Consider the following 24,240-nt stretch of genomic DNA (forward strand, 5'->3'; position numbering starts at 1 on the left):
CTGTACTTCATAGTTACATTACTTTGCTACTTTAATGGGTTTCTTTGTTTTGCTATTTGCAGTATTATGTGGTTGTGGGTCCGCAGCAGCCATGGGAGGCGGGGGGCGGGGGGGGGGGGGCGGGGCGCTTCTAAGGCATTTCTGGAAGCAAATGCTTTGAACAAATAAAAAAAATAACACACTTAAGTTTACTCGAATGTCTGTACAGCAGCTTGGAGAGTTCCCTTGCACAAAGTCAATGTTGCAGTTTATGTAAAAATAGCGAGGCTACATATTTAGTTAACAAAATTTCATTTACCAACACTTCAGTACAATGTTAAGAACACATACACGCATAGCATAAAACATCAGAACGCCTGTAGTACCGGGACTTGGTTCTCAGGTGCTCTGAGACAGGCATTAGTGGTGATCATCAGTCTTTACTGGGCCACAAAAACTACTTGCGCGTGAAGTCGTTGACAGTAATATGGACCACGCTTCTGTGTTCAATATCTTTGTCGCTTCTTGTAACGGGAAAAGACATTTCCTGCGCTTATGTGCTCGAGCAAAAGTAAATCTAATTTGCATATGCGCTAACAATCTATTGCATTTCGTTAGGTAACGCCTCAGAAAAATTTGACTGCCGAAGCGTGGTGTATTTACTTACCTCCGCGATTGCACATCAGTCTAACCAGAAGATGCACCTTTTACGCAGGTGGCAAATTAAATACACAGAGGTCCTCAAAATTGTGGTATTGTTCTCTAAAAGCTGTTCAAAGAAGAAGCTATTATCCACTTTCCACAGCTAAACCGTGATAAGAAAACCATCTTATACAGTCATTCATGCGTGAAACAAATCATAGCGAAAAACTCAGCGGTGTTCTCCTAGTGGTGTCCTTCTCTTCATAGGTCACTTATCACAATACCTATCACGGATAATAGCCAAGTGCAAATTTCAACTGAAGTTCAGGTAAACGAGTTACCACAGCTGAAAATGCACATGTGCTTATACTTTTTCCCAGGCAGGGTTGCGTGCTCTGCGTCATAGCCAAGTCAAGATTAGTCTCGTACGATAAGCACAGCAGATTTCTTGCAGATTTTAAACGAGAACGTGTTCAGAGGCTAGCATGGCAGCAAGTATTGCAGGATTGCAGAGCGGCAACCTGCACGTTATTATTGAATAATTTAGGTCGATTAAAGCACAGCTCTGTGGTATGGCCAGTTGCGAAGCTTCCCATAGAGTCCATGTATAAAAAACGTCATTTTTACGTGGCCAAAACTCCGGTATTTACGGAATACTGCGCCGCTCTCTTTGAATACTGTACACTGCGTTCAGGTTGCGAACTTCAAGACTGAGTAAAGCTGAGATTTGGGCAAGTGGATAAGCATTCATAGTGGATGAACAGCGTAACAAAGGCGGGTTACTCAGATCGCGTCATCTCTAGGGTTTCAGAAAAGCTGCTTAAAAGTGTTAAGAGCGGACACTCAAATAAGAGAAAGAAAGAAGTCTGGCTGTAGTCGCTTACAAGCATGACATGTCGCACGGCCTCAAGAAGGTTGCAGGCAGGTACGAGGTCGAAGTCGTATTTCTTCCCGTTGCAAACTGGGTATCATGAGCAAACAAGCTTCGCAGGCACAACCACAATGAAGGTTGGTTGCCAGGTACAACATGTGTCGCCCTCCGTTGTCTGCAAAGAAAACGCTGTATACCAGATACCCTTCAAGTGCGGTGCCACCTATGTTGGGCAAACAGGCAGACGCCAGAATAAGGGGTTATGGTAGCATGAATGCGCAAAAAAATTACGTTCTCTGTCACGTTGCCCCTCATTGTGCTAGGTACAAGTGTAAGCACGAAAAAGAACATGATAGAAAACCAGAAAAAGATGGCCAGGTTCCTGGGCCAAAGTTTCGCTGCAAAAAACGCAAATGCGAACCACTGTACAAAAAGAATGGCGTGCTGTTCTTCCATAAGAACAAGGTGACGCGAAAAATCATGGACGCGTATCACATCCACAACCTTGGAAAAAAATACGTCAGCAATCTTTCCGTGACTTTAAGTGACAAGGATATTCAATAACTTGACTTTCACAAGGCATAGGTTGTTGACCTTTCTGTCGGTTTTTCTGTTTTTATAGTTGATTGCTGGCGCTCACTATATATTAACACTTCTCGTTCTTCAATAAACTCAGTGGCTAGTCTGCACTTGTCTTACTTTTTCCCGCATTTGCTACGCTGTTCATTCACCCACCATGAAAACTTAGACTGTTGATAAACGCACAACCGTCTTGCAGAAAAAATCGATGAAACAGTTGCAGTTACAAAAATCCGTAGATATAACAATCGGATAGCTAAACTAAGAAATAAAAGAACGAAAAAGCTTTTCAGTAGGCAATGGCGACATGTGGGAACAGCTTTTATTTAACTCTTGGGTCCAGATGGCGTCACCATCCGTAAGCACCTGGAAAGTGGCTATTAAAGCTAGCCACTTTTCAAAGTAGAGTTACGCAACTGGATAGATCTAAGAGCTCTTGCTTAAACCAACAATTTTCCCAGCAGCGTGAGGCTAAAAGCTGGCTTCTTTAGAACATAAACGTCGCTGCAATACTGACCGACGCTCAACCCTAACCGCGTACGATGAGAGTGGAGTAACGTTCTCGTCGCATGCATTTCATTTGAATTCGCTCAACACCAAACAACCAGTGTCACTGCAGCTCCCACTCGATTGGCACTGCACAGGAAAGTTTCAAGGCATCCGCGAGGTCTGAAGACGCTCATAAGTTACATTTTGTAACCACGTTCTGTGCAGGGAGAAAAGCGATCCGACGGTACCGCGCTTAAAATGCGCCAAGGTATCAAGTTTCATTTCATTTCATTTATTTTACCCTCAGCGCTTTCGCATTACAGTTTATGCATTAACTGTGACAAACTGTCCGCTTATCTCTACTTTTTTATAGATATTAAGAGTTAAAAATGGTTCCGATGCCTTCGGGGCAGCAAAACGGTTAATAACAGAATACTTTATGCTGAAAATAAAATTACAATAGTAGCAAGAACAGCCGTGGTGAATACTATATGGAGCACTATAATCCGCTTTTAGTGCGTTCCCGGAAACATGGTATCGTTTGCACGAAGCCGTGATAAATGTAAAAGGTGTGAATACAGCACGAGAGTCGACATAATCGGCACTCACTCTATATGATATGGAGAACAGCCCTAGGGCGACAAGGTCACTGTGTCAGCATATGGCTAGAAATCAGGCGGCAGCAAGTAGACGAGCAGCGCCCTCTAAGAGCAAACTGCGATACTTTCTCTGGAACATGTGCTGCCATCTGCACTGAGAAAACAAAGGTACAGCAAGGACTCGGTGATTTGTGGCCCCCTTTGAAAGAGAGACACTCAGCTTCCCAATTATCTCGCCAGTTTGGAGGGCGATTTCTTTACAATCGCGCAACACTAAAGGCCCAGAACAAGGATGATATTATCTACTAAACAAGGAACTATACTACATTTCGCATAGCTTTAACGCTATCTATTCTGAGCTGCCTATATGAACGGAAGCCGGCAAAAATTGTCAGAATAACGTCAGCAACGAACGTTTGTCGCTGACTGTTAGGAACGGCAAGGCTTATCGATGTAAAAGATAAATGTATAAATCGGGAATAAAGTCGTTAGAATATAGGGCACCAGGCACTAATTTAAATCATCTGCAAATCCCCGGTGTTTTCTTCAAGCGTGCACTTAAAAATGGAGTTCAGCGCACGACCTTGGAAAAATATTGCGGGCTAACCTGTTTCAATCCCACACGGCGAGACATAATATGAAAGCCCAACGTTTTCAGCAGGAAAATGAAAAAATGAAAAAAAGGAAAATAAACTAGAAAATAACCCATTTGTCGGTCGCACTTTCTAAATTTTGAGGTAAAGGTTAGCCGTAAGGTTAAAATGAAAGAAGGTTTGACCTCTTTATGCATTTGCATGGTAGTTTTTTTAGTTACCTTCCACTATTTCCTTCACTGTCGCTGTGTAATTACCGGCATTATTTTCTCAGTTTTTGAACTTTTGGAGGTAAACGAGTGGGGAGGTAACGAAGCAACTGTTCTTTGCACAGGGTATAGACAAATAAAAAACTCTGTCAGCTATGTGCATGTTCTACGGCGATTATCCTACGATTGTCAGTGACGGCTTTGAGTCCCCCAGCAGAAAACTAAGCTGTCCTGTATACGTGTTAGCTTAAATATTATATTTTTCACGCTTGAGGCGAAATAGAGGCCTATTCGTTCGTGTGCAATACATCTCAGGCTATTTTACGCTTTTCAGTCTATTTTTTTACGCTTTCTTTCCATCCAAACTTTAGCCGCATTACAAACCAAACCTCGCATCTTGGAGTCCGATACCTAAGAAAGAACCGAGCTTGCAGTCTTTAAGTGGCTTTGTCACATGTTTCGCCACATATCTAATGCCATCAGGGGTAAAAAAAAGAGCAGTAAGGCTGAATATCAATAAGGTTAACTATCTCTCAAGGCTCACTTTTTCACTAATACTGCCCGCAGATCCATGCCAAACTATATACAAAACAACCTCGAAAAAAAATGCATTTATTCTTTTATGCAGTATCGTCATTTTATTTTCTATTATTAATGTCAAAGCTTCGTGTGGGCATACGGACTACAGTAATTGTCAACCCACCTTCTTTTACAGTGCGCAGTTTAAAAGGCAATTGTCGCGCTAGCTGTGTTAAGCACCCTAATGAGTAGTAAGTAGCGGGAGCCTAATGACAATATACACCGAACTTCATCCCAATGAAACACTATTTCCTAATATAGTATTCAACTTTGAAAACCTTGTATGCACTTGAATGATCAGAAGTTTAACTGCGAAAAAAAAAACGTTTACTTTTTCGCTATCGCCCTTCCGAGTTCGTTACCAGCAAGTGTCGAAAGGCCAGTAAGCATTTATACCTTCAAATCCACTCTTCGTCTATTTCTGCACTGCTTGTAATCACCGTCGACAAGGCATACTTCTTCAGCGGGATCATACAGCACTAATAACTGGATAACATTCCGTGATATTTACTGCGGCTGCTCGCTACTTTGGAATGTTCTGTAATAGTTAAATAGCTTGCATTATTACGGCATGCTATGTACCGCACTCGAATAACATGTTCATTATTATATAAGTATTTGGAAATTACTACCTTAGGTTTTTTTTAATAGTTGTTTTAAAAGGCTCTCCTACAGTACCTGACTTTCCGGCATTTCCTGGCATACGCGATTACTTTAACTAGTACATCAATACTATGAAATAAAGTTTATTTGACTTATCCACCTGCACATTGATTAATGGAACCGAAGTACCAAGTTTGTTTTTTTCTTTTGTGCACGGCCGAATGCTAACAGCGCGAACAGATATGCTCTAGCTATGGCTTTAAGTTCTCTTTCTGTTTAACAGCATGATTACAATTGACAGTCGGCGTTGCTCCGTATTCGTGGCATGCGAGTTTAATGAACTAGTTCATTATACTAGCATATATAGTGTATAGTAAACTAGTACAATCAAGACAAGCAACAATTTTGAGCCCACAGGCTTAGCCCACAACAACAGTACAATGTTTACCTTCAAAGCACGCATTGTAAAATTACTTTCCTTCGGCCGTGCAATTTTTTTTTCCACCTCTCATCATCTATTCTCTAATGATAGAAGCCTCACTTCCAATTACTAATTTTTAGGCACCTAAACACAATTTTGCGTTACATATAAATTTCTGCCAAATTCGTCGTTAACTACTTGATTCTGTGCTTTATTTCATATAGCAGCCTTAGTCACTTATGCGCTGTTTCTTTAAGTCCAGCATTTGTCCTGTACTGAAGATTCCCGAAGCAAGAAAAAAATACAGTTGTCTTAAGGCTCATTCTACTACTTTTCAAACCGTAAAAATTATATAATTGTGCACTGAATTTCAAAGGCCTGTATAACATCGGTTTTGAAAACATTTCATCGCTGGAAATAACCGAGTTTTCCCTCATCATCATCAGCAGCCTGACTACGCCCACTAGAAATTATAAGCTACCCAGAGCGAAAGATGAAACTCCAAATACCAAGAGGAACCGTTCCTCAAGATGGGGGGAAAGAAGTCGTCTACTCTGATTGCATCGCGGGCAAGAAATTCTCGTTTTCTCTTCACTGAAAAGACAGCTTCGAAGTGGGTGCTGGCAAGTTTTCCCCTTTCATTATTCCGTTTTCGATTCTAAGTCGTGTAGTATATGCCCGAGACAACTTCTCCTCAAAGTATTATTTTAATTTTGCACTCAAGCCGTTATTCACCAAATAATCTGAACTTTGCAGCTTCTTCTCATCTTTGTTTTCAGTACACGCATAATCTAAGGAATCACACGCCGGAACACCTCCTCTCAAAATTGGTTACATCTCTTTTAACGATGTAGCAAGCTAGGCCGATCCTGCAGCTACACTAATTACATATTAGATTATACGGATTGTTTGTGTCGAGAGCGGCAGAAATGCGTTCCACGAAAATAGCAACGATAAAAATTCCCTCAGACAAACGTTAACAGAGTGTGCCGCCATACAGCTTCCAGATATGGCGGCACCCATCGCGGGGCTATTACGCTTATGAAAAGCGAAGCGCATCGCCGCGATGGAAAGCAGGCGCAACAGAAGAACGGCAGAAAAAAAAGAAGAAACGAGAGGGCATGCGAGCATGCTAAACATCGCGGTGACCAACATCATTGCGTAAGGTAGATTCCTTTGTTAGTTATAATTATCTTCAACTTTTCCACTACAACAAAATTTCACCTGTGTTAATCTTAACTGCTCCTAATGTTGGAGTGTGCAAGGCACCCTGGTCAATACCCCACTGTGGGTGTGTGTCGTTCCTCCAGACGCCAACAACAATGACTCTAGTACTGAATTGAGCAGGGAACCGGTGGTGTCTTACCTGCACTTCGGAACAGGCAGAACACATATGCAGCTCCGAATGTCTCATCAACTTGGAATGATGTGAGCGGCTGAATTCTCCACCTCGCCTTCGACATGGTCCGTCTTAGATCTGCCTCCATCCGTAGCGAGATCTTTGATTACGCCTGTAACAAGCATCAGTTTACTTCCAAGCATGAGTGCAAAGAGCAGTTTCCACGTAGAAAAGAGCAGCACGCATGCGCACGGATGGCCCTAACAAAGCGAACGCGCCACATATTTGAAATTCCTGAGGAGTGTTTCAGAAAAAAAAGTTCACCAATACTTAATGCTTCTTGAAAATTTTTGCTTCAAAGCAACAATAACCAGAAAACTTTAATTTCATCTCATCCGAGTTTTATCCAAGGTCCTTTTGGACAGCCTTTTAAAAAACAACCGCCGGCAATTGAACAATTTTCTTTTCCTAAACATGAGGGACCTTCGTGCTGGAGGCAATGATAGGAAATTAAAAGCTGTTATAATTGTTAGGCTAACGAATGCGCATACAACGCTCTTTTCTGTAGCGCTTCGGAAGTTTTCTTTATCGCATCAATGATGAATGATGCCTGCACAAAAGAAACAACTGGAACGCAAAACCAACCTGTTAATTAGACAGCGCACGCAAGACGGAAGCCCAGGTCTTTTGGGGCAGGGAATGTCTGCTTGCGTAAACGAATATACGAAATTTCTTTCCCGTTACCCATGGGCCACTTCTATCTTCTTCTATTCATAAACACACGCCAAGTAACCCGAGGGCGCGCTTAGGCCTGCAGACTGTGTCCCGCTGGAATGATTAGGCTAATGGACGTTGGCAGAGAATTAGAAAATAAAGAGAAGCACGTCATCAGCGCATGTGTAAACACTGCTATGTTTCGACCCTGCCTGGCGGCTGCAGTCGTGTCACACCCTTTCTCCAACAGATGAGAACAGGCGTTCTCAGGACTCTTGCATTCAGCGGATATTCGGAGCAGAGAAGGCTGCCTTTGAGCAGGTTCCTCTTGCATTGTGACATGGTCAGGCTCCGGTCTGTGTCTATCGAAATCGGAATCTTCGACAACGGCTCATTCGTGGATGGCTTCAGCATCATCAGCAGGTTCCACCGGTGCATCGGCTACTCCTTCGTCCCCTGGAAGAACCTGAATGGCGAAGCCGGAGTGTCAGCTACCATCCTCACCCCCTACTTGGCCTTCGCCGTGCTGTCCTGGAGCTTGTTTGCTTTCTTCTTGATTCATGACACCTGCCTCGTCTACTTATCGGAACACGATGAGGAGGGAAAGCCATATCGCGATTTCGAAAAATGGGTCATCATCATCATCCTCGTCGGTCGTTATTTGGGTGTGCAAGTGGCTAACATTGTGACGCTTGTTGTCTACTCTCGCGAACTCTGCGAAGTCGTAAAGAAGATGCAAGCTATCGAATCGACGTTCCAGCGCCCAACGCGTCTCCGACAAACGGCTAAGTGTATTATCGCCCTGAACGTGGTCTTCTCGGTGGTGGCACTATTCTCGATTTCCGATGATATCGCTTTGCTCGATGGCTACATGGAACCGGTTCATATGAAAGTTATTTACGGTGTGATCGGCCTCGTGTATTCAGAGACAGTCTGCTTGATTGGCTTTAGCTGGGTCATGTACTTCAGTCGCGCCTTCGCCTCCTTTCTCCGGTGCATCAACGAAGACATCGAAAGCCTTGGTTTCGATCAGCCGCTGTCGCGTTCCAAGCTGGCAACTCAACACGCACGGTTTTGTGAACTTTGGTACACCTTTGTGCAGTGCGACAAAATCTTCAGTGTGGGTCTTCTAATCGCCATTCCACTTGACATCCTGAACGTTTTACCATGGGGGCATGGTATCCTAACGCCACGCAGGTCTTTTCTGGACTTAATAACGGACATTGTGGGCTTGATCACCTTTTGTGCAGAGCTGTTTGTCCTGGGCGCATACTGTGGCGCTGCTCTGAACGAGGTAAGATGAATAGAAAAACAATGCTTTTCACACGTAACTGCTTATATTGGTGTTAAGTTATACAGTGGTTTGTACGTGATATTCAGAAAACCATTGCACATACAAAACGCATTCTTGAGTATGAGTAGTGTGTTCGTTTTTGACGACATACGGTATATAACATAGCTTCGCACCGCATTAACATAGGCTGCGTCGATAAAAAAAATGTCGATAGATTTAACTTTGAAAGTTTGCTTTTGGTGTGGTGCATACGAAATTCATACTGAAGGTGCGAGGCAGTGTGCTCCGAAGTTATGACAAATGAATTCAGATTGCATTACTGCTAAAATTTAATGTCTTTCTTGGAAAATTCGATGAATGCGTCAAATGGTGCTTAATGGTGAGGCACTGAAATAACAACTTGAAAACACAAAAGAATGATCCTTTCCTTTTAGGACGTCGTGTACCTTCACTCCGGTCTTTTGTAATGGGCAATCAGAATTGCCCAATGCAGGTTTAAGGTATTCACTATTTATTGCTTTTAATTCAATCCCAAAATGCGAAACACAGTCCAGGTCTTTCGGCAGGGAATGCCTGCTTGCGTAAACGAATATAAGAAATTTGTTTAACGTTCTCTAATGCTTCATTTACTCTGGTCTCTAGATTGTCAGAGTCTCTTCCACAACATTGAATTTTTGAGCCTCTGGACGCATCCACACACTTTTAAGCGCAAAGGCACCCTGAAACATATTTTGAGGGGAGTACACAAACCAGCTGTCACTGCATTGTGTTGTCGCCACCACCGGCTACCAACGCGCGCGGGAATTCGGTGGACGAAACTTCCTGACCCACCAGAGTGATGCGGCTGACTAGCCGCAGCCATGGTAGTTGCGTGACCCCTGATAGAGTCTAACCAACTGCTGTGTTTTAAACCTGCATGCGCAGACAACCGACACAGTGGAGCGCGAGAGTTTCAAAACACCCGGCGGAGAAGCGCCTACCTATCAGCGTGCGAAAAGTGACGAGAGGACGAGCAAATGCGCAAAGACGCTGACACTGACGCTTGACTACAGATAACTCAGCTTGTACCCAACGAATTAAAAAAATAGTTGCTGTGGAACATTCGTGAAGCGCCATGCTTTAACATTCTGCGTATACCACCAGTAAGGTTTACGGAACATATTAGATAACAAAATTATTTTAAATTCAAAGACTTTGTCGCTCGACAAAATGTGGCTGCATTGTGCGAAAATACATGCGCTTTTGAAAGCATGCAGGCAAAGCAACCCTGCAGTTCACGCAACTAGTCGAAAAAGCCTAATTTTGTCTATCCACAGCGCAAAGGGTAATCGTGTTTTCAAAATTCTAAAAACTGATATTGCAATCACTAACGACCGGCTCCAAATCTCTGATTGCATCTAGGAGTCTAACTCTACGAGTTGAAAAGTTAATTATTAAAAATTACTTAACCAGCTTACTACTTAAGACACTTTACCGGCTTTCTGGTGTCCGCCAACGCTGGCAATGCTACTCTGCGAAACCCATATTTTACCCCAAAAAGCTTCTTTTAGAAAATTTTGGAAAGTTCGCTGAAGCGGCCGGTATATCTATATAATGAAAAACTGCGCTTTGACGTTCAGTTTAAAAGGTCGCGGACATCGTCTTTTTCCTACACTGCAGTCCAAGTTTGCTCTTTTGTATTATTCTTCTAAACCATGGTCGATGCAGCATAGCTTGACCTTTTTTCCTTGGGGAATTCCGCGCAAAAAGTAAACACATATGATATATCAACCCAAAATAAACAATCATTTCTCACTGCTTGTTGTGGCCTTGGTCTTCTTGTGTTTTCTTTCTGCTTGGGCTGAATTAATTCATAGCAACATAGTTACGACAAGGCAGACTTCTGAGTACTTTTGCAGTGCATAACTTGCTTTCTTTATCATGCCTGACGCCGCAATCAAACCCAGTGTTGCCACCTCTTCGAAAACCGAGATATGTGCAAAACAGTCAGCAGTGGTGCGCACCAAAAACAAGTACCGAACATTGACTTTGGAAGGGTAACGTTAGCACCGTTGTGCATTGCAGTTGAGTTAAGTTGAGGTGTTAAATGCTACAGGTGGGGTTAGCCTTGCTTTATCTGCTGGCAGTTGCTCCACCGTAGCGTCTCTTGTATATTAACAATGTCCTAAAGCCTGTCGCATCTACCCCGCTATGCACACAGTCTCTTGTAATAACACACATTCTCTCCCACAGTCACCATCTATGCACACAATCAATCCACACAGTTCACATCCAAGTCCACTCCAGAAGTCACCATCTATGCACATATTCAGTCACAGTAGAACATAGGCCATTGTAGTGCTACAATCCATACACACATTCACTCACAGTATAACGTAGTCCACTCCGGAAGACACCATCTACGCACATATTCAATCACAGTACGCCATAGTCCGTTCCTGCTGTCACCATTTAAAAACAAGATTCGTGTCCTGCAGAAATGTTAAAAGAAGGCGTGCAGCCTCCCTTCTGCATGCCTGGTTTCCACTCGGGTAGACAACGTCCTGAACTGTACTGTGACGGGTTCCTGTCTTCTTGAAGGAAGCGAACATCCCATACCTTTCCGCGTTGTATTCTGGGCAGTACATAATATAATGTTTGATATCCCCGCACGCACTACATAAAGAGCAAAGAGGAGACGATGTTATGCCCGTCTTATGAATTTATGCAGGAGTGCGAGCAGAGGCCGTGCGAATTCGATGTAGAAGGGTCGCCTGAGATCTTCCCAGTCCCTTGGTCACACATGGCTTGTGGGACGCACTCCACAGGGTACTGAAATGATCGAGCACCGTTTTCCTGTATAGACTTTTTCCATCTTGAGGTGCTTTCTTTGATGGGATCCTTGAGAAAGTTTTATGGGCGAGATTGTCTGCCACCTCATTACCGTTGACTCCTATGTGAGAGGGCACCCATTGGATATGTAGAGTAAAGCCTTTGCTGTGCTGATTCTGCACCAAGCGCAGAGAGCTTATAGACAAAACATCAGTAGGGAATCCGCGCTCTAACCTTTGAAGGGAAGATTTTGAATAAAATAGGATGACAACCGGTTGAGCCGGACAAGACCCTAACTTCCATAAAGCTGCCTCAACAGCAACACTTTCAACCGTTGTGGAGGATACGACAGCAGTGAAGGGTACGGACCACTTACAGTCCAAAGGAGGAATGTAAAAAGCCGCTACACTAGCTTGTATGACCTTGTCCACAGAACCATCCGTGAAAATTTGAAGATGGCAGGCATACTCTGTTTCCAAGTTGTTCAAGTACAAGCGAAAGCGTTGCTGCCAAAGGAGAGCTGCGCTTTGCGCTCACATGGGGAATTGTGACCTTACAGTCGAGGGTCGGAAAAGACCAGGGGGGTTTCAACCGTTTCCTTTGCCTTCGGACATTAATGCCTAAAGAACTAAGAGTATTGAGTGCCAAGTAAGCCTTCGACTCATATCTCTTGCAGAGCCGCTGGAGAATGGATCGCCCAGCTACCGTCTCTCCTAGGCGGTCAGGATGCATTAGTAGTCTCTGAGAAGCGATAAGGCTAAGAGGTTTCGATAGGGACTAATGAAGTACTGCCTTATTCGCAGCCGCCTGGGGAACTCCAATGGCTCTTCTTAGGCCCTTTCTGTGGACAACTTCGAGACGTTCAAGTTGTGATGCCGAGGGTGAAATTAAAGGTAATTGATACATTATGCGACTGACCACCAGCGCCATGAAGTTTGACCATCGAAGAAGGATGGTTTCCCCATTGCTGACGTGCAGTTCTACGGCTAACATTGAGACGGGAAGATATAGATGAAACAACCGCGTCTACAGCTTTTCGCCACTGTAGACGGGAGTCAATAATGACGCCCAGGAAACGCGTGTGGTTGAATTGACGGATGCAAGAGTGACCGAGGTCTATCTTCAACCGCGCTTGACGTCTTCCTTGACGTCTTCAGAGCGCATTGCACTCTCTTTTCGTGTTGCACGATATTAATAACAAAACCGAAACGAAGTCATCTACTCCTGATTCTGTCCGATCCCAACCCCTACAGGGTACATCACGGTGCATTGCACGCTTCGGTACATTGAATACCTGGCCACTACAAGAACGCCAGTGCTTATGACAGCGTTCACAGTGGCCGACATCGGACATGGCCACATTTATCGGCCGCACGTAAAAACGCCTCGTTTTCTTGCAGGCAAAGAAAACATGGGACGTGCTTACCAAGCTCCTCGTCTCACAAGAGCACACACCTGAAGTGAGGGAACAGGTGAGGTGCACGTCATATTACACTTTTGCACTTCTTTTGTATTTCATCTACTTCTGTCCTCACAGTAGTGATCACTGCGCTGCTTTCTTCCGCATAAAAGTTGTGAACAATGGTTACTTCGCTATTCGGTTTTGTGCTGAGGTCTGTGTTGTCGGGTTTTTATCATACACAGCTTTCGCTGTGTGGTTCTAGTAGTGAAGAATAAATTTTGGAATTGGCCTTCCTGTACACAAAGTGGACGTCTTCCGACAGATCTCTACCAAAATGATGAAGTGGTTAGATGGGTCTGTTGGCCTTGATAAGTGGAATGCATTTTTTTTCTGCGTAAATTTATGTGAGCCTTAGGAATCAAACGCATGCAAGCCAAACACTCAACTAAAATTTATTGTTTCTTGATATGAACGAGAAATATATATGCAGAAGCACAGTACATATAGGGCCTCGAAAATTTCAGAAGCCTTAGAGACACAGAATTAAGGCGAAGTTTTTGTCGGCATTGCATTAGCATTTTTATCATCCAAATTGTTGCGTTTCCTAAAAAAAACAGTATGTGATGTGCGTCAAGAGAATTCTCCTGCATTTCTCAAATGTTCTTATGCGGGGAAGGTGAAAGAGGGAGGCGAAATTCTGGGGCAAGTGCTAGTGATGTGGTGGTATCAGTCTTCTGGCTTGTGCATATGTACTTCTGGTGGTTCAGGTCGATAAAACATCATTTGAAGTTCGCGCGCTCGTTTTGCACATGTTCCATAACTGTGTCCTGCATAATTTTCTCCTGCAAAATGCATTCCACTCATATATGATACTGCGTAAATATACATATCGTTCTCTTTTTACAGATCCAAGAATTTCGTCACACCTGTCAGAACCAAGATTTTTCCTTTTCCGCTTGCGGTTTCTTCAAAGTGGGACCACCCCTAATAGTTTCGGTCAGTGAAATAAAATTTTAATCATATCTTTGTTCAAGAGAGTAAAATTTTCAACAAATCGCCAAATTACGGGTGTTCAAAAGATATTATAGCGCCTGGTTTAGCCAGTTCTCCAGGCTAAACTGCCGCTCAAAGCCAGAAATTCTGAACCAAACCATTTTTAAGCACGAAACCGTTATGAACGCAATTTTTTCATATAATGTAAGATTTCAGTAGAACAACTAATATATATCGCACGACCCCCCCACAGCAGTCATGAATTTTTTTGCAGTTACCGTTTTTGCTATCGTCAAAAGCATTCCTCGTTGGTTTTCGATGACACTCTTAACTGTTCGATGCCATCGATGGAAACACGTTAAGACATTTTAATACTCATCAGCAGCATAGGCCATTACTTTCAATATTTCTCTGAAAGCATCATATAATTCTTTAATGTTCAAAATTTTCGTCCAATAATGTCGGACATGAAGTGTGGTCCTCTCAAGCGAAGAACACTTTTTCCGCTTTTGTTTTCAACTACGAAGTACGCTTAAAAGATACTGATATTCATTTCTTTCTAAAGACAAGCCGCAATAAAAACAGCAGTGTGCGGAATCCTTTCACTTTCGCTTGTTGCAGCTTTTTGTCAATAACCTAGGGTATGGCCGCAACTCATTTCCTTTTCCTTTGTTTTTTGCAGATCGCCAGTGCCATCATCACATACACGGTCATTTTCTACCAGTCAGACAATAGCTCCTCATACGCAGCGTCTGCTCCAATGAATGTCACGTGGGGTTAACGGTTTCATCGTGCTGCACACCTTGCACTCCCATGACAAAACGCTGTTAAATTCCATTTTGTAAGAAAAATTCATTCACTAAGAATAATCCGAAGAAAACCGAAAACGATACCGGTACTAGCCGAAGGGCTTGGCATAACGGGCTCCAATTGTGTTCTCAATTTAGATACGCCCTGCGCATTAGCGCAATGACATTAGATATCCCGATCACCCCTGTTTTATATAGGTATGTTTCAGAGTAAATAAAATGAAAATTGAATTGAATTGAAAATTGGAAATTGAATTGAATTGAAAAGCTGGCGTCCGTCCATGCCACGAAAAAGCAGGTGGCAAAGAAATTCATTCAAATTAATTCAATGGAACTGCCACCTGCCAACCGCGCCACTGTTCATAAGGTTTTGGGTCGAGAGATGGACTGCCTCCCGAAAATCTAGTTAAGCAAAAATGAGCCATAGAGGAGGTTTTCCCCTGAGGCTTTCCTATGCCTTGTTCACTTTCTGATTATCAAGAACCATCTGCCCAACCGGCAAGCACCCTGAGGGTTCTCCTCCCTTGTTCACTTTGTGATTATCAAGAACCATCTGCCCAACCGGCAAGCACCCTGAGGGTTCTCCTCCCTTGTTCACTTTCTGATTATCAAGAACCATCTGCCCAACCGGCAAGCACCCTGAGGGTTCTCCTCCCTTGTTCACTTTGTGATTATCAAGAACCATCTGCCCAACCGGCAAGCACCCTGAGGGTTCTCCTCCCTTGTTCACTTTGTGATTATCAAGAACCATCTGCCCAGCCAAGCAAGCACCATGAGGTTTCTCCTCCCTTGTTCACTTTGTGATTATCAAGAACCATCTGCCCAACCGGCAAGCACCCTGAGGGTTCTCCTCCCTTGTTCACTTTGTGATTATCAAGAACCATCTGCCCAGCCAAGCAAGCACCATGAGGGTTCTCCTCCCTTGTTCACTTTGTGATTATCAAGAACCATCTGCCCAGCCAAGCAAGCACCATGAGGTTTCTCCTCCCTTGTTCACTTTGTAATTATCAAGAGCCATCTGCCCATCAAGCAAGCACCCTGAGGCTTTCCTCTCCCTTGTTGGTTTTGTAATTATCAAGAAACACCTGCCCAACACGCAGCCACCCTGAGGCTTTCCCCTCGCTTCACTTTGGGATTATCAAGAACCATCTGCCCAACCTGGAAAGCACCAACAGGCTGCCCCCACCCCCTTGTTCATTTGGTGATTATCAATAAACATCTGCCCAACCAGACACCCACCCTGATGCTTTCCTCTCCGTTGTTAATTTTGTTATAATCAATAAACATCTGCCCAACACGCAGCCAACCTGAGGCTTTCCACTCCCTTGTTCACTTTCTGATTATCAAGAACCATCTGCCCAAGCAGCAAGCCCCCTGAGTCTTTCCCCTCCCTTGTTTCCTTTGTGATTATCAAGAACCATGTTCCCAACCAGGAAAGCACCCTCAGGCTATCCCCTCCCATGTGTTCATTTGACGATTATCAATAAACATCTGCCAACCAGGCACCAACCCTGACTCATTTCTCTCCCTTGTTCATTTTGTTATTATCAAGAGACAACTGCCCAACGCGCAGCCACCCTGAAGGTTCCCCTCCAATTTTCACTTTCTGACTATTAAGAACCATCTGCCCAACCGGAAAGCACACAGAGGCTTTCCCCTCTCTTGTTCACTTTGTGATTATCAAAACCCATCTGCCCAACCAGACAAGCACCCTCAGGCTGTCCCCTCCCTTGTTCATTTTGTGATTTTCAATAAACGTCTGCCCAACCAGGCACCCAACCTGAAGATTTCTCCTCCCTTGTTCCTTTTCTGATTATCAAGAGCCATCTGCCCAGCCGGCAAGAACCCTGAAGTTTTCCCCTCCATTGTTAGCTTTGTGATTATCAAGAACCATCTGCCCAACAGGCAAGCATCCTGAGGCTTTCTTTTCCTTGTTCACTTTGTGATTATCAAGAACGATCTGCCCAACCAAGAAAGCACCCTCGGGCTGTCCCCTCTCTTGTTCATTTTGTGATTATCAACAAACATGTGCCCAACCAGGCACCAACCCTGACGCTCCCCCCCCCCCCCCCCCCCCCACCATGTTCATTTTGTGATTGTCAAGAACCGCCTGCTCAATAGGCAAGCACCCAGAGGCTTTTGCCTCCCTTGTTAACTTTCTGTTTCTGAATTATCATCTGCCCAACAGGCAAGCACCCTCAGGCTTTCTCCTCTCTTCTTCCCTTTCTGATTATCAAGAGCCATCTGCCCAGCAGGCAAGCACCCTGAGGCTTTCGCCTCCCGTACTCACTTTCTGATTATCAAGAACCACCTGCTCAACCAGGCAAGCACCCTGAGACTTTCCCTTGCCTTGTTCGCTTTGTGATTATGAAGAATGATTTTTCTAACCTCTCTGTACCATAGACTTACGACTAGCGCGTCAGATATAAGTTCTAATCTACCGGCTTTTTCAAGTATCTGTACTTCGTTGTTACGTAACTTGGCTACTTCAATGGGTTTCTTTGTTTTGTAATTTCAGGTATTATGTGCTTGTGTTTCCGCAGCAGCCAATGGAGGCGAGGGGAGGGTGGGGGGGGGGGGGGCGCTTCCTAAGGCATTTCTGGAAGCAAATGCTTTGAACAAATGCAAAAATAACAAACTGACAAAATCAGTGTTTGAGTTTATGTAAACATGGCAAGGCTACATGTTCAGTTACAAAAATTTCATTTCCCAACAATTCAGTACATTAAAAAATTATAGCATGTTAACAACATTGACATGCATAGCATAAAACATGGGACGCCCTGTAGTACCGCGAATTGGTTCTCGGGTGCTCTGACCAGCATTAGTACTGAACACCAGGCATTACTGAGCCACATAAACTGCTTCAGCGTGCAGTCGTTGACAGTAATATGGACCGCGCTTCGGTGTTCAATATATTTTGCCGTGTTGTGTAACAGGAAAAAGCATTTCCGGCGTTTATGTGCTAGAGCAAAAGAAAATCTAATTTTCATCTGCGCTAATCACCTATTTCCTTTGGCTAGGTAACGCCTCCGCGACTGCACATCAGTCTAACCAGAAGATGCTTCTTATACGCAGGTGGCAAATTAAATAAATAGAAGTCCTCAGAACTGTGGTGTTGTTCTCTAAACTCTGTTCAAAGAAGAGGCTATTATCTACTTTACACAGCTAAACCGCGATAAGGAAACCATCTTGTACAGTCCTTCATGCGTGAAACAAATCATAGCGAAAAACTCAACGGTTTTCTCCTAGTGGAGTCCTTCTCTTCATAGGTCACTTATCACAATACCTATCACGGATAATAGGCAAGTGCAAATTCCAACTGAAGTTCAGGTAAACGAGTTACCACAGCTGAAAATGCACATGTACTACTTATAATTTTTCCCAGAGAAGGTTGCGTGCTTAGCGTCATCTCCAGGTCGGAGACTTGATTCCAAGTCAAGATTAGTCTCGTACGATAAGCACAGCAGATTTCTTACAGTTTTTAAACGAGAACGTGTTCAGAGGCTTGCATGGCAGCAAGTATTGCAGAATGGCAGAGCGGAAACCTGCGCGTTATTATTGAATAATTTAGGTCGATTAAAACAGAGCTCTGTGATATGGCCAGTTGTGAAGATTACCATAGGCTCCATGTATAAAAAACGGCATTTTTACGTGGCGAAAACTCAAGTATTTACGGAATGTTGCGCCACACTCTTTGAATACTGTACACTGCGTTCAGGTTGCGAACTTCAATACTGAGTAAAGCTGAGGTTTGGGCAAGTGGATAAGCATTCGTGGTGGATGAACAGCCCAGAAAAGGCGGGTTATCCAGATCGTGTCATATCTAGGGTTTCAGAAACGCTGTTTAAAAGTGTTAAGAGCGGACACTCAAATGAGAGAAAGAAAAAAAGAAGACTGGCTGTAGTCTCTTACAAGCATCGCATCTCGCACGGCCTCAAGAAGGTTGCAGGCAACTACGACGTCGATGTCGTATTTTCTGCCCGTTGCAAACTGGGTACCATCAGCATACAAGTTTCGCAGGCACAGCCACAATGAAGGTTGGTTGCCAGGTACGACATGTGTCGCCCTCCGTTGTCTGCAAAGAAAACGCTGTATACCAGATACCCTTCAAGTGCGGTGCCACCTATGTTGGGCAAACAGGAAGACGCCAGAATAAGAGGTTAATGTAGCATGAATGCGCAAAAAAAAAATTACCCTCTTTGCCATGTTGCCCCTCATTGCGCTAGGCACAAGTGTAAGAACGAAAAAGACCATGAAAGAAAACCAGAAAAAGATGGCCAGGTTGCTGGGCCAAAGTTTCGCTGCAAAAAGCGCAAATGCGAACTGCTGTACAAAAAAAAATGCAGTGCTGTTCTTCCATAAGATCAAGGTGACACGAAAATTCATGGACGCGTATCACATCCATAATACTGGATAAAAATGTGTCAGCAATCCTTTTGTGACTTTAATTGACAAGGAAATTGAATAACATGACTTTCAGGTGGCATAGGTTGTTGACCCTTTTGTCGGTATTTCTGTTTTTATAGTTGATTGCTGGCGCTCGCTATATATTACCACTTATAATTCTTCAATAAATTCAGTTGCTAGTCAGCGCTTGTCTTGCCTCTTTCCCGCATTTGTTGCGCTGTTCATGCACCCACCATGAAAACTTCAAGACTGTTGATAAACGCTCAACCGCCTTGCAAAAAAATCAACAAAACAGTTGCAGTTACCAAAATTCATAGAGATAACAATCCGATAGCTAAATTATTTCTAGGCAATGGCGACATATGGGAACAGCTTTTATTTCCCTCTTGGGTCCGGATGGCGCCACCATCCGTAAGCACCTGGAATGTGGCTATTAAAACTAGTCACTTTTCAAAGCGGAGTTTCCAAACTGGGCAGATCTAAGAGCTCTTGCTTAAAACTACACTTTTCACAGCAGCGTGAGGCTAAAAGGTGGCTTCATTACAACATAAACGTCGCTGCAATATCCACCGACGCTCAACCCTAACCGCGTACGATGAGAGTGTAGCAACGTTCCCGTCGCATGCATTTCATATGATTCGTTACACACCAAACAACCAGTGCAACTGCAGCTCCCACTCGATTGGCACTGCACAGGAAAGTTTGAAGGCATGCGCGCAGTATGAAGATGCTCATTCGTTACACTTTGTTACCACGCTCTGTGCAGGAAAAAAAAAAGCTATCAGACGGTATCACGTTGAAAGGCGCCAGGGTATCAAGTTTCATTTAATTTATTTTACCCTCAGGGCTATCGCATTCCAGTTTATGCATTAACTATGACGAACTTTCAGCCGATCGATACTATTTTTGTGGATATTAATAGTAAAAAACGGTTCCGATACTTTCGAGGCAGCAAAACGGTTTATACCAGAATACTTTAAGCCAAAAATAAACTTACAATATTAGCACAGAACCGCCGTAGTGAAATCTATAGGGAGAACTGAAATCCGTTTTCCCTGCCTTCCTGGAAACGTGGTATCGTTTGCACGAAGCCGTGAATATTGTAAAAGGAATGAAAACTGCAGGAGAGTCGGCATAATCGGCACTCACTCCATATGATATGGAGAACAACCCCAGGGCGACAAGGGCAATGTGTCAGAAATCAGAAATGTTGCTAGATATGAAACGGCAGCAAGTAGATGAGCAGCGCCCTCTAAGAGCAAACTGCGATATCTGCTTTGGAGCATGTGCTACCATCTGCATTGAGAAAAAGGAGCTACTGCAAGGACTCGGTGATTTGTGGCCCGCCTTTGAAATAGAGACACGCCGCTTTCGAATGATCTCGCAAGCTTGGAGAGTGATTTCTTTACAATCGCGCAACACTAAAGGGCCAGAACAAGGATGATTTTATGTACTAAACAAGGAACTCTACTACATTTCACGTAGCCTTAATGCCATCTATTCTTAACTTGCGATATGAATTGAAGCGGGCAAAAATTGTCAGAATAACGTCAGCAAGCAACGTTTGTCGCTGACTGTTAGGAACGGCAAGGCGTATCGATATAAAAGATAAATTAATAAATCGGGCATAAAGTAGTTAGAATAAAGGACACCAGGCACTAATTTCAATCATCTGCAAATCTCCGGTGTTTTCTTGGAGCATGCACTTAAAAATGGAGTTCAGCGCACTAGCAAGGGAATATATTGCGGACTAACCCGCTTCAATACCACACAGCTGAGAAATAATATGAAAGCCCAACGTATTCAGCAGGAAAATGAAAAAAAAAAGCTTGAAAATACCCCATTTTTTTGTCGCCATTTCTAAATTTTGAGGTAAAGTTTAGCCGAGAGGTTAAAATGAAAGAAGGTTTAATCTCTTCATGCATTTGCATGGTAGTTTTTCCGTTACCTTCCACTATTTCCTTCACTGTCGCTGCATAATTACCGGCATTATTTTCTCAGTTTTTGAACTTTTGAAGATAAACGGCTGGGGAGGTAACGAAGCAACTGTCCTTTGCACAGGGTATAGAGAAATAAAAAACTCTGTCAACTATGTGCATGTTCTACACCGATTATCCTACGATTGTCGGTGACGGCTTTGAGTCCCCCAGCGGAAAACTAAGCTGTCCTGTATACGTGTTAGCTGCAATATTATATTTTTCACGCTTGAGGCGAAATAGAGGCATATTCGTTCGTGTGCAATACATCTCAGGCTATTTTACGCTTTTCAGTCTATTTTTTTTTTACGCTTTCTCTCCATCCAAACTTTAGCCACATTACAAGCCAAACCTCGCATCACGAAGTCCGATACCTAAGAACGAACCGAGCTTGCAGTCTTTAAGTGGCTTTTTCGCATGTTTCGCCATTTGTCTAATGCGCATCAGTGCTAAAATAAAGAGCTGGAAGGCTGGATATCTGTAAGGTTAACTATCTCTCAAGTCTCAATTTTTCGCTAATACTGCCCGCAGATCCATGCCAAACTCTATACAAAACAACCTCGAAAAGAAATGTATTTGTTCTTTTATGCAGTATCGTCATTTTATTTTCTATTATTTATGTAAAAGATTCGTATGGGCATACGGACTGCAGTAATTATCAACCTACCTTCTTTTACAGTGCCCACTTTAAAAGGCAATTGTCTCACTAGCTGTGTTAGGCACACAAATGAGTAGTAAGTAGGCGGTGTCTAATCACAATACACACCGAACTTTATCACACAAAAACACTCTTTCCTAATGTAGTATTCAGCTTTGAAAACCTTGTGTGCACTTAAATGATCACAAGTGTAGCTGCGCAAAAAAAAAACGTTTACTTTTTCGCTACCCATCTTCCGAGTTCGTTGCCAGCAAGTGTCGAAAGGCCAGTAAGCATTTATACCTTCAAATCCTCTGTTCGTCTTTTTCTGCACTGCTTGTAATCATCGTCGACAAGGCATACTTGTTCAGTGAGATCATACAGCACTAATAACTGGATAACATTCCGTGATATTTACTGTGGCTGCTCGCTACTTTGGAATATTTTGTAATACATAAAATAGCTTGCATTATTACCGCATGCTATGTACCGCACTCCAATAACATGTTATTTCTGTAATTAGTACATCTGTACTATGAAATAAAGTTTATTTGACTTATCCACCTGCACATTGATTAATGGAACCGAAGTACCAAGTTTGCTTTTTCTTTTGTGTACGGTCGAATGCGAACAGCGCGAACAGATATGCAAGCTATGGCTTTAAGTTCTCATTCTGTTTAATAGCATGATTACAATTGACAGGCGGCGTTGCTCCGTATTTGTGGCTAACGAGTTTAATGAACTAGTCCACTATACTAGCATATATGTTGTAGAGTAAACTATCACAATCAAGACAAGCAACAGTTTTGAGCCCATCCAAACCAGGCTTAGCCCGTAACTGCAGTGCGATGTTTACCTTGGAAGCACGCATTGTAACAATTACTTTCCTTCGGCCGCACAATTTTCTTTTCCGCCGGTCATCATCTATTTTCTAAGGATAAAAGCCTCACTTCCAATCAAAAATTTTGAGCACCTAAACACAATTTTGCGTCACAAATAAATTTCAGCCAAATTCGTCGTTAACTACTTGGTTCTGTGTTTCATTTCACACAGCAAGCTTAATCACTTATGCGCTGTTTCTTTAAGTCCAGTACTTGTCCTGTACTGAAGATTCCCGAAGCAAGAAACAACTACGCTTGTCTTAAGGCTCATTCTACTACTTTGCAAACAGTAAAAATTATATAGTTGTGCACCGAATTTCAAAGCCCCTTAAACATCGATATTGAAAACATTTCATCGCTGGAAATAAGCGAGGTTTTTCATCATCAGCAGCAGCAGCCTGACTACGCCCACTAGAAATTATAAGCTACCCAGAGCAAAAGACGAAACTCCAAATAGTAAGAGGAACCATTCCTCAAGATGGAGGAAACAAGGCGTCTACTCTGAATGCATCGCGGGCTGGAAATTCTCGTTTTCTCTTCACTGAAAAGACAGCTTTGAAGTGGGTGCTTGCAAGTTTTGTCCTTTCATTATTCCGTTTTCGATTCTAAATCATGTAGTACACGCTCGAGACAACTTGTGCTCGAAGCATTATTTTAATTTTGCACTCAAGCCGACATTCACCAAATAATATGAAATTTGCAGCTTCTTCTCATCTTTGTTTTCAGTACGCGCATAATCTAAGAAATCACACGCCAGAACACCTCCTCTCAAAATTGGTTACATCTATTTTAACGATGGAGCAAGCTAGGCCGATCCCGCAGCTACACTAATTACATATTACGATTATACGGATTGTTTGTGTCGAGAGCGGCAGAAATGCGTTCCACGAAAAGAGCAACGATAAAAATTCCCTTAGACAAACGTTAGCAGAGTGTGCCGCCATACAGCTTCCAGATATGGCGGCACCCATCGCGAGGCTATTACGCTTATGAAAAGCGAAGTGCGTCGCCTCGATGGAAAGCAGGCGCAACAGAAGAACGGCAGAAAAAATAGAAACGAGAAGGCATGCGAGCATGCTAAACATCGCGGTGACCAACATCATTGCGTAAGGGAGATTCCTTTGTTAGTTATAATTATCTGCAACTTTTCCATTATAACAAAATGTCACCTGTGTTAATCTTAAGTGCTCCTAATGTTGGAGTGTGCAAGGCACCCTGGTCAATACCCCACTGTGGGTGTGTGTCGCTCCTCCAGACGCCAACAACAACGACTCTAGTTGTGAATTGAGCAGGGAACCGGTGGTGCTCTACCTGCACTTCGGAACAGACGGAACACGTATGCACCTCCGAATGTCTCATCAATTTGAAATGAAGTGAGCGTCTGAATTCTCCACTTCGTCTTCGACATGG

At 43.3% G+C, this 24,240-nt stretch overlaps 1 protein-coding gene across 1 annotated transcript; it reads left to right on the forward strand.

Moving 5' to 3' along the window:
- Positions 1-7,957: 7,957 nt before the first annotated feature.
- Positions 7,958-14,898, forward strand: LOC144103638 (uncharacterized). Its single transcript, XM_077636302.1, has 4 exons — positions 7,958-8,911; positions 13,123-13,194; positions 14,031-14,120; positions 14,800-14,898. Exons 1-4 carry the CDS (start codon positions 7,958-7,960, stop codon positions 14,896-14,898), a joined length of 1,215 nt encoding a protein of 404 aa, XP_077492428.1.
- The last annotated feature ends 9,342 nt before the right edge of the window (positions 14,899-24,240 follow it).

This window comes from Amblyomma americanum, chromosome 9, assembly GCF_052857255.1.
Source record: "Amblyomma americanum isolate KBUSLIRL-KWMA chromosome 9, ASM5285725v1, whole genome shotgun sequence".
NCBI lineage: Eukaryota > Metazoa > Arthropoda > Arachnida > Ixodida > Ixodidae > Amblyomma > Amblyomma americanum.

What these genes read in the sequence shown, in the direction of transcription:
- LOC144103638 (XM_077636302.1), top strand. Translation starts at nt 7,958, where the DNA reads ATGGTCAGGCTCCGGTCTGTGTCTATCGAAATCGGAATCTTCGACAAC. An exon ending in GTGGCGCTGCTCTGAACGAG is followed by an intron (nt 8,912 to 13,122) that starts GTAAGATGAATA and finishes GTTTTCTTGCAG; the next exon opens with GCAAAGAAAACATGGGACGT. An exon ending in CACCTGAAGTGAGGGAACAG is followed by an intron (nt 13,195 to 14,030) that starts GTGAGGTGCACG and finishes CTCTTTTTACAG; the next exon opens with ATCCAAGAATTTCGTCACAC.